The following is a 10699-nucleotide window of genomic DNA, read 5'->3' as shown; positions in this document are numbered from 1 at the left end:
CTGCTCCTGATTGGACTGAACCAATAAAGCATTTCATCAACTTCCTGAAATAATTATCCAAGCCAGTTTAACAAAAATGACTTTGATCATTTCTTGTTAAGGTCGTTATTTTAGAAAATATGATGATGATGAACTGATGGCCATGGACAGACAGAGTGCATGTAGGAAAACAAAGGAAGTTTTACTTTTATGGAAATGACGTTTGACTAGATGTCCTTGTTTTACAAAATGATTGGAAACGACTTGAAATATACATTATAATGAGGTGAATTAAACCGTGTGCATTATTTTATTCCTGCAGTTGATACTGCAGTAATTATGATGAAACTCCTCTGACGTTCACAGAATGAAAAAGTAAAGAAACACTGACCACAAAAACTGCTCATGTTTTTAACCCTGTGTGTAACTGCAGAGCTGTGTGGAAACGCCTCACATCCTGGACGAAAATACTTTGTTGTTGGTGAGCTGAAGAGCTGGACTGAAGCTCAGAGTCACTGCAGAGAACATTACGGGAACCTGGCAGTGATGGAGAACATGGAGGATGTGGGAAGTCTGAACAACATGGCAGCATCTCTGGGATTCACATCCGTATGTTCACTTTTACTCTCCTCACTGAACAGCAGTCTGAGCTGCAGACCGGCCTCTGGTTCGATCTGCTCACAGGCTGGAAACTTCATGGATACATCGTCACATCTGAACGATGTAGAGAAAAACAAAGCTGTAACATTCTCATTAGTTCAATTTGTAATTAATTCACCCAGAGTTGTCAGAGCTGAGCTGTAACTCTGAACTCTGCTGGTGTTTGCAGACAGCCTGGATTGGGTTGTACGATGACGTGAACAGCTGGAGGTGGTCCGTTTCTGAATCTGACTTGGACCAAAAGCAGGAGAACGATTTCACAAACTGGTACCGTGGTGAGCCAAACAACCATGCAGGAGGAGAAAGTTGTGTAGAAATGTTTGCTGATGGGTTCTGGAGCGATGTAACTTGTTCCAGTTTGCAAGGTTCCATCTGCTCAGAGGTCAGAGGTAAGGGATGTTTAAATCAGTCTTTCCAAACCCTGTTCCTCACGGTACACTGACCTGCATGTTTCAGATGTTCCCTTGCTTCAACACACCCCATCCGTCCGTCCGTTTCCTCTTATCTAGAGTCGGGTCGCAGGTTCAGCAGCCTAAGGTGGGAGGTCCAGACTTCCCTTCCCCCAGCCACTTGTTCCAGCTCCTCCAGGGGATCCCAAGGCGTTCCCAGGCCAGCCGAGAAACATCGTCCCTCCGGCGTACCCTGGGTCTTCCCCTGACTTTGGGGAAGACACAGGCCAGAAAGGCTCGATAGGACTCCTTCTTCAGCCTGACAGCATCCCTCACCGAACGTGTCCACCAACAGGTTCGAGGGCTGCCACCATGGCAGGCACCGACAACCTTACGGCCGCAGCTCCGATAAGCCGCCTCAACAATGGAGGCGTAGAAACATGGTCCACTCGGACTCGATGTCCCCCACCGCCCCCAGAACGAATTCAAAGCTCTCCCAGATGGGGGAGTTAAGGCTCTGTTTCACAGGAGACTCTGTTCCTCCCAACCACGTCCCCCCAGGTCTCACATAAGGGAGTCCCCAGGACTCTCCAGGACCCTTTAGGGACTCCAAAAGGGTCATCTGAACTGTTTGGCACATAAGCACAAACAGTCAGAACCTGTCCTCCCATTCGTAGGCGGAGGGAGGCTAATCCTACCGTTCAGCAGGGTAAACCCCTCAAACATGCAGGGCGGAGTGCCTGGAGGACCAGGGTTGGGAAACACTGGTTTAAACATTGGTTGCTGTTGACCTCTGCTGCTGGTTTGCTTAAGAAAGTTCTTGTTTCAGGTTCAGAAGTTACGTTTGCCTTCATTAACGCCAACATGAACTGGACTCAGGCTCAGAGCTACTGCAGAAACCATTACACAGACCTGGCCAGAGTCAGAAACATGGCAGACATCCAGGAGATTCAGACGCTGATACCATCAGGACAAAGGGTTTGGATTGGTTTCCACAGAGCTGTCTGGATGTGGGCAGATGGAAGCAGGTTCTCGTTTAGCTACTGGAGATCCAGTGAACCTAATGGACCTGGTGAGAACTGCACTTCAGCAGACCTGGGAGACTCTGGACAGTGGGAGGACTGGGACTGTGATGTACAGACGCCATTCATTTGCCACAATGGTAAGCCACCATTAAGCCTGTAGTCTGCTCTGTTGATGATGGATTGCATTCTCTATAGAAAGTGATGTTATTAACGGAACGCGTTACTGACGTCGGACCTCTTTTTTCAGTAAAGAGTAATCTAACACGATGCCATTTCAAATCCAGGATCAGATTAAAGTAACTTATCCAAATCAATTTGCGTTACTATTTTCTTTTGTAATTAAATATTATTTCCTCTGCGCGTCTTGGGGAGCGACCGCCGTTTCTATGCGACAGACACAAACAATGGAGAGAAATGCGCTTTTTGCTGGAGGAACAGGAACTATTTTGACTTTCAGGTCCGATTATTATGAGCAGCTTTGGGCTTGTTTTCTTCTGAAGTCGCTTGCAGATTTAACGAGTTGCGGTTTTTGGGCTTGGAAATAAAGAGACATAAACCCCAGAATTTGTCTGACATCCAGTTAATTTTAGTCCATCATTTCCTGGATGATCCGTTAAAGTCAAGTTCATATATATATGAAGTCATATTTATAGTTTTCCAGATTACAGTGGAACACAAAAACACTCAAAAATTACCAAAGGGTTTATTTTGTACTGTTGTAGCCATTAAACCTTATAAGTGGAGACATATTGTTGATGTTACCATTATAAAATAACTTATAGTTAAGTTTTGGCAAAGATCAATGTAATTTTCACAGGTGGTGGAGCGTTGTTTGTTTGTTTGTTTGTTTGTTTGTTTGTTTGTCGTCGTCAGCAGCTGCTGAAAGTAACTAAAAAAGTTACTTTTAATGTAACTTAGTTACTTTCCAAATAAAATAATCAGTAATATAACTAAGTTACTTTTTCAAAGTAACTATGTCTATAACCCTGTTTCCCAGTTCTGGTCATCAGGGTCCTAATGCCCTCCATGTATCTCCTGACTGAAATATGCAGCCATTTTCAGGCTCCTGCAGCACCAGACGGCCTGCAGTCGTTTGAACCAGGTGACCTGGAACAGAGGCGGATCTAAAACATGCAGGCAGTGGGAACTGAAGACCGTCTAACAACACAGATCTCATTTTTAACTCGAGTCAGGAAGAGCAAAGATCGTCCTTAAGACATTTCACAGTTCAGGTGCAGAGATTCAGTCAAGTCCTCTGAATCAGTCAGAGCAGAATGATGGAAATGCGTCTCTCTGCTGTTGTGACGTTTGTTCAGGACTTCTCTCCAACTCATCAAACCAGTCACTCACTGCTTCCACTTCCAACATTAACAGTTAATGTTTCCATTTTCAGTTGTCTCCAAAGAGAGCTGACAAGTAAACCTCAGCCTTGAGTTTACATGTATTTCATCACTGACTCCATATGAATACCTTCATGCATAAAAATTAATCATTTAATCCAGAGCAGAAGTTTCCCGGCTCAACCTTTGCTTCAGTTAAAATAATTCAGATGTATGTTTGTCATTGCAGTGGTTTGTGGGAACTCAACACTTCCTACCCGTGAATATATAATCGTTGATGAGCTGAAGACGTGGACAGAAGCTCAGAGATACTGCAGAGAAAATCACCAAGACCTGGCAACCGTCACCAACATGGAGGATGTGAGGATGCTGAACGACCTGGCAACATCTGCAGGAAGAACCAGTGTACGTCTTCCTTTCATGTGATGGAGGTTTCCGATTGGTTTATTTAAGGTGGGAGGGGCTAACTGCTCACAGGAACTCAACCAGAAGCAGGAAATCAGACACATAAGCTAGAAAATGACAGCAGAGTCACATTGAGGCTTCTGGCAGAAACAAGAGCTCAAAGCAAAACGGCACCAATAAAAACACACTAAATGTCTGGAGGAGGAATTTACTGTGTCCTCTGAATGTTTCCAGCGGGCCTGGATCGGACTGCATGAAGACGTGAACAGCTGGAGGTGGTCCATGCCAGACCAGTATCAGAACCAGTTCAGGAACTGGGCAGCTGGAGAACCCAACAATAGGTTTGGCAGAGAAAGCTGTGGTGCATTTAGTGCTGATGGGTCCTGGTACGATGCGTCCTGCTCTCAGACCTTAGGCACGGTTTGCTTCAGTGTCAGCGGTAAGGATTCATCAGGTACACAGACTCTCCTGTTTTCCTCAGCGATTCAAAAAGGTTTTATTGTTCGACTTCTTTGGTCCGTTTTCAGGAACAAATCCTACGTTTTACTACAGCAGCACCAAACAGAGCTGGACTGAAGCTCAGAGCTTCTGCAGACAACATTACACAGACCTGGCCAGCGTGAGACATCTGGCCGACAACGAGGCCGTCCAGGGTTTGGTCCAGAGAGCGGCCTGGATGGGTCTGTACCGAGACTCCTGGAAGTGGGCGGATGGAGGGAACTCCTCGTTCAGGAACTGGAACCGAGACGAACCCAGTAACAACGGGAAGGAGGAATGTGCTGCTGCTAACTTTGGGAACGCCGGGAAATGGGAGGACTGGAGCTGCGGCGAGAAGAAAGCCTTCGTTTGTTACGCTGGTGAGGAATCCTTCACTCTTCAGTCAACTTCACAGCCAATAAGTGATCCTGGTTCCAGGCTGAAACGTTGCAGCAGCTACATGATAACTTGATCAGTTCCTCGGTAGTTTAGTAGACTTTTACCAAAAACTTGTTTTCTCTGGAGTAATTTCTAGGATGGATACTTTTTACTTTTACTTTAGCAAAACTATGTTGCACATCAATCTTCCTTTGGTCTGATAACGTCTCATCACTGCAACATAATATTACAATAAATGATAAATCATAAGTCTTTTTTCTCTAAAAGCGGTCCAGTCAAAGCATCTGGTGAAACTGCAGCTGGCGTTTCCATCGTCTGTGACTGAGGATGACTCTGCCATGATGGAGGAACTTCTCATCAAGGTCATCATCTCTTATTTGATCACATCACAAACATTTCCTGCTGAGGCCGCTTGTTGAATCTGAGAGGAAACGATAAGAATAAATAAAAATGCTTTGATATTCAGGACGTATTTGTGTTTCAGCTGAAACAGAAGCTGAAGGACGATGGAGTGAAAGGAAACGTCAAAGTGAGCTGGAGGAAACGACCAGACGGGAAAATCCTCCACAAACCAGAGAAGAAGAAAGATGAACTTTAAATACTGGATCATTTCATTATGGTGGTTTAAAGTTAATGTGTTATATTTAGTCTTTATCACTTCCACCTCTTCTTGGAGTCAATAAAGAGCTCGTTACTGCTGGTGTTTAGTCAGCTTTATTGAACTCTTCTTATAACTCCGTGTCTCTGACACAACACCACCGTCGAACTAAAAATACAACATAAATATAAATGAGACGGCGTCACGAATACAATGACATAAATAAATGATACAAGACATATAAACATACCTCGCTGGCTGACCGTTCTTTTGAGGTAGAAATGAGCAAAAAAAAGGAATTATTAAACTTAAATTACTTTAAACTAATTAATATCATGCCTTCATACCATGTACTTCTTTCCTTTTTGTCCCAGCGAACATTCTGGATTGTACTTCCTACTTTAGCTTATCAAAATAAAAGTCACAATAACAAAAAATGTGCCCAATACAAAATAAAACATACAAACTAAAACTATGGCAGTAAAAGTCTTTAAAGGGTGATTGATTGTTTTATGATATTTGGGGTTTTACATGCGGAGAAGTGGATCCTGAGGAAATAAAGAAAACCAGCTTTACACTGAAACAGGAAACGGATGGAAACACGAGTTTGTTCCTTAAGATTTTGTCCTTTTCTCACTTCAGATTAAATAATTTTTAAATACAGAAATAAAAATGAAATTATTCAGACTTGATAGTTTGTTGGGAAACAGGAAACAAACCACAGACGTCCATCACAGCAGTTTGAAATAAAACAAATTTCTGATCATTTCTGGTGAAGAGCTGAACCCAACTTCACCAAAGGTCACGACCTCTGAACCCTGAAGGAAACAACAAAGTCCTGGAGGAATAAATATGCTGCTGGATAAAACGTGGTTCATTCCAGAGCAGAAAAACTGATTTAAGATGCTTTTCAGGAGTTTGTTTACATGTAAACAATGTTTTTCTTATTATTCTGGACTCAAAATGTGTAAAACTACTTTAACTGCATCTTGTTCACGATCTTCCAACGGGGCCAGAACTGCTTCTGACTGCAGTCTGGATTAATGTAGAGATCATTGGTCATTTGGCAATGGCTGATCAGAGCGATCGATTATTGATAAGAAGCTGTTTAATGTTCCAATCAGGTTTTGTGACTGAGGCCTGGAGATTATCCCTCAGGTCAGCCGGACGTCCAGCAGTAGAATAAGTGACTTCCTGTTGAAAGGGGGCGGGGCTACGTGATGTCACCGGCTAACCGTGTGAATGTGTTGGTGCTGCTCTGGGTGATGCAGCAGGTTGGTGTGGAAGTTCTTCCATCTTCATGTTTTTGACTTCGAGGCATGGCCACGCCCACCTGCTGTGATGCAGCTAAAAGCTTTTGATAACTTTGATGCATCAGATTAAAAACAGATTTTTAGAAATAGTTCATGTTAATTCTAGAAAATGTGAATTGAACACATGGATGGAGTCGAGCATTAGCTGAGGCTCCACATCCCACCTGCAGTGAGGGAGGAACCGATTTGTCAGGGAAATGAAAGCGCCTGTGATTCATGACCTTCACTATGTAAATAAAAATGTTTTGAATTTGAAAATTATCAGGTGTGCTGAATATATGTGCTTCCTCAGCAGATTTTCCTACAGTAGCGTGTCTAGATAGCTGTCTGTCGGTGCTACTTTTAAAATAATTATCATCTTTACATACCAAAGACCTTAGCAGTTAATGTTAAATACTGATTTCTGATTATCATATTTAAGTGACAGGATTTAAGTTGTGCTTAGCAATGATACGTAGCATTTGAAAAAACATGAGAATGACAAAACTCTTAGAAAAGCACCTGAATCCCCGTTTAAAATCACCAGCTTGTATAAAAGCACTAAAATCCTTCATGAAAACAGCGTGAAGGTTTTAATATGTAAAGCTAAATAGTTTTACCAGAGTTAGCTACACCAGAGTCCTTCATTTGAATATAGCTATAAAATATAGTAATGAATGTTGACTTTTAACTCAAAGTCCTCAAGTGACAGCTACCTTCATCCTGTAGTCATGTGACTACTGAGGGATTCTGGGTAATTAAGAGAATTGAAATTGCCTTTCCATTAACTAAAAGGCAATTTATTTCACCTATTTATATTCAGCAGAAAATAAAAGCCATATCAGAATATTTCACACACTACACAAATATCAGTCAGAATGTGACGGGAGCCTGTGAGGGAAGACAGATCCTGTAAGAACCACAGTAGGGATCATTTTCATGGATCACAGAAACTGCGTTTAAGTGTGACACTAAAAATCCAAGGACTTAGCTACCAACAGCTAAAAACTTTCTGCCATATTTTCAGGATCTCTTTCCTGGTTTTTAACTGCTATTTGTCCACACAGTCCTTTGGTAAGCTAACTGTAGCGTCACGCTTTCAGCTCCCGTCACAGCAAATCAAAGGTTATTTACATGCAGTACCTCGCAGACCACAAGGGGGCGCCTGCAGACCGCCAGTGGTCGACAAAGATTGTTCTAATAAATTGTGAGCGGAGATGAGGTCAGAGGTCAGATTCTGAGGTAAACCCTCAGAGGAAAGGAAACGGATTGAAATGTTCTGATGTCTCTCTGGACTCCCCACAGCGAACCTACAACGCCGGCCAGTGGAAGCAACTTCCTGTTCATACACTGGAAGTCTGGAAAACCTGACAAAAGCACCGCCACCAGCGTCTGTGCAGTGGCTCATTCCGAACAGTCAGGAAGCTGGGAGGACGAGTACTGCAACGTTAAGAAAGCGTTTATTTGTTACGAAGGTAAACCTCCAGCAGGATTCAACTTTACTTTGGTAGAAACATTTTAAATGTTCAAATAAAAAAACAAATGCAGAAACTAAGAAAAGGTTTGAAAGTGAGACTTTCTATGACGAAGCCAGAACAGCCTCACCTGCAGAGCTTGGAGTGCTTTACAGATCCTGAAAGTGAGATTTGTAACCAGGCAGAAATAAAACAGATAATGAATGTAGAAAACAGGCCTCAAAGTGTCAGATCAGCAACCTGGAGGGGTTAAAGGTCGCTCAGTTACAGCACCTTTCAGAAACCCAACAGGTGAGACGTCTGCAGACAAAAGTCATTTTTAAATCTCAGCATCTCGTTGTTTTTAATACCTTCAGTGAGTTAAAAATGAATGTAAAGAATCCAGACGGATGTCCAGTCTGGTCATTTTCTCGGGTCTTTTCCGTGTTTTCAGTTTGTTGGATAAAATCATAAACCAGTGAATCAGAACTGATGCAGCTTTTCTCCATCAGCTCCAGTAAAACTGAAGGTTCTGAAAGTGAAGCTGGTCAGAACCGCCAGTCTGGACCTGGACGGTCCTGCAGTGCTGGTGGACATGCTGAAGCAGGTAAACAACATAAACACGTCAAAACGTTTCTGATGAGACAACATGAAGCTGCAGCAGGTTTCAGGTCCGAACCAGGATTTCAGGATCCAACAGAACCAAAGATTCTCTGACGGGCTGAACTTTCCCTGGTCTCACCAGTTTAACGCTCTGGTTCCAGCTGGAGGTGAAGCCCAGAGGTCAAAGTTCACTGGAGGAAGCAGACGGACGGGAAGATTTTCCAGAAACTAAACGACGTTTAGTTCTGGATCAAACTTTATTTAAAGATGTTTTATATTTTATAGCATCACATTGGTTGGCGTTTGGGTTTTACTTCTGTTTGCTATGGGTTATTAAATTATCATTTATTGGTTTTATTATTAATAGTTTGCCATATTAATTCATTCCTTTGTATTTAATCTTAGTAAATTCTTATGTTCAGTTTCTTGTATATTAGATTTGATTTCTCTGATTATTATTTGTAGGTTGAGTGAATTCAGATTGTTCTGGTCATTTCTTCTCTTCCAGCTGATCCTGATCTTGCAGCCCGGCTTAAAAAACAAAACAAAAAAAAAAACGATTTTTAGCGGCAGGGCTAGTAAAGCATGGGAGGCCGCCAGGCTTATAATACACTGGGGGAAACCCTGATCTGTTTGGGGTTGCAGAAAGTTTCCCCGTCTTAAAACTCATGAAATAAAAGAGATTTTTTTCCCTCTGTGCTGCTTCTGGATCACATCTGGATCATGTGACTTCACACTTCGCTAAAAGGTTTGTACCAATCCAACATCTGCTTCCAGGATACAGAGACAAAAAGGACAAATCTGATTATTTTAGTGTAATAATAATGAATTTATTTTCATATTTTACTCCCTTCCACCAGATTCTGATCAAAACAAAGACAATATCAGCTGCATGCAATGTGTAATGATAGAAACTATTTGTTCTCAAATGAAAACTACAGCTGAACTGAAGACTTGGACTTCTGGAATAATGTCATTTAGATTATTCTACAATTTATTTATTGTCTTCATTATTTTGGTCCCATCATGCAAACACTATAAAGCTATTAACAGAGGCAGCTGAGATCCTGTTCAAACTCATATTTTCTACTTTCACCTAAATAAAAAGCTCTGCTGTCTGCAGCAAACAGGTTGGGATGAAATGCAATAAGATACAGCTGAGAAAACCAAAGAGATGGGAGGATAAAGTATTTTAGATTTTAACCCCAAAATATTACCTCAGTATTTACATTTGTCAGTATCTTCAAAATAAAAATAATTTAATATTTAGATCTCAATTAAGGTTCATTAAAGTAATATTTACTAAGCCTCAGAATTACTTTTTAGGGTGAACGTTCTTCCTTTCGCTTTTTAACTTCACTAGCCAAAGGCTTGGCCGCCATCTTTAGTCACCTGTTCCTGCTTTCTCGAGCAGCATTAAAACAGATTTTCAAACTTGAAACTCAGATTCCAACAACATGCTTGTTGCATCAAAGTGACCACAACAGCTCCACAAACAGAAAACCTCAAGACAGATTTTAACCACAGCAGAATCCTTCTGAGCTCATTTAGCTCATCCACTCTCAGCAGAACCAGAACCTCTCAGCACAAACAAGCCAAGCACGTTAGCATGACGGCAGCAGCTCCTACCTGGAGTCTCTTCTCGGTCCGCCGCTCCAGGAATGTTTCCCCTGCCGTTAGATGAGTCCAGCAGATCCACTTAATGTCCATCTTCGACCTGCTGCTGATTCCTGACGCCATTTTGTTTCTCAGACGTTTCAGCACCCAAATAAACTAAACAATTTACAAAAGGTTTCCGAAATATAATTTACAGGAAAATAATCCGGAGATCTCTAAACTTTGCGTTGCCTGAACCTGGAGCAGCCTACTCGCCTTCTCTTCGCCAGCAGGTGGATTAAAGCATAGACATAATATAAGGATAGACCCTCATGGACCGCTCTCGCCTATTGTCGCTGACGAGATTTAGGGCGGCCATCTTGGAGCGGTACACCACTCCACTCAGTGTTATGTGTTTAGCAGCACAATGACGTATCAGCGCATTTAATCCATCATAACACACTTTCTGTTACTGTAAACCA

At 42.2% G+C, this 10699-nt stretch overlaps 1 protein-coding gene across 1 annotated transcript; it reads left to right on the top strand.

Annotated features, from left to right (window-relative positions):
• The first annotated feature begins 441 nt into the window (after positions 1–441).
• On the top strand, positions 442–5567 carry LOC103156224 (macrophage mannose receptor 1-like). Its single transcript, XM_007578203.2, has 8 exons — positions 442–588; positions 809–1028; positions 1858–2190; positions 3623–3798; positions 4033–4237; positions 4326–4655; positions 4942–5036; positions 5159–5567. Exons 1-8 carry the CDS (start codon positions 526–528, stop codon positions 5270–5272), a joined length of 1536 nt encoding a protein of 511 aa, XP_007578265.2. The 5' UTR covers positions 442–525; the 3' UTR covers positions 5273–5567.
• Positions 5568–10699: the final 5132 nt, after the last annotated feature.

The sequence above is a fragment of the Poecilia formosa genome, unplaced genomic scaffold, assembly GCF_000485575.1.
Source record: "Poecilia formosa unplaced genomic scaffold, Poecilia_formosa-5.1.2 Scaffold471, whole genome shotgun sequence".
Taxonomy (NCBI): Eukaryota; Metazoa; Chordata; class Actinopteri; order Cyprinodontiformes; family Poeciliidae; genus Poecilia; species Poecilia formosa.
The sequence above is the reverse complement of the archived record's forward strand: the minus strand, read 5'-3'. Positions and strand labels throughout refer to the sequence as shown.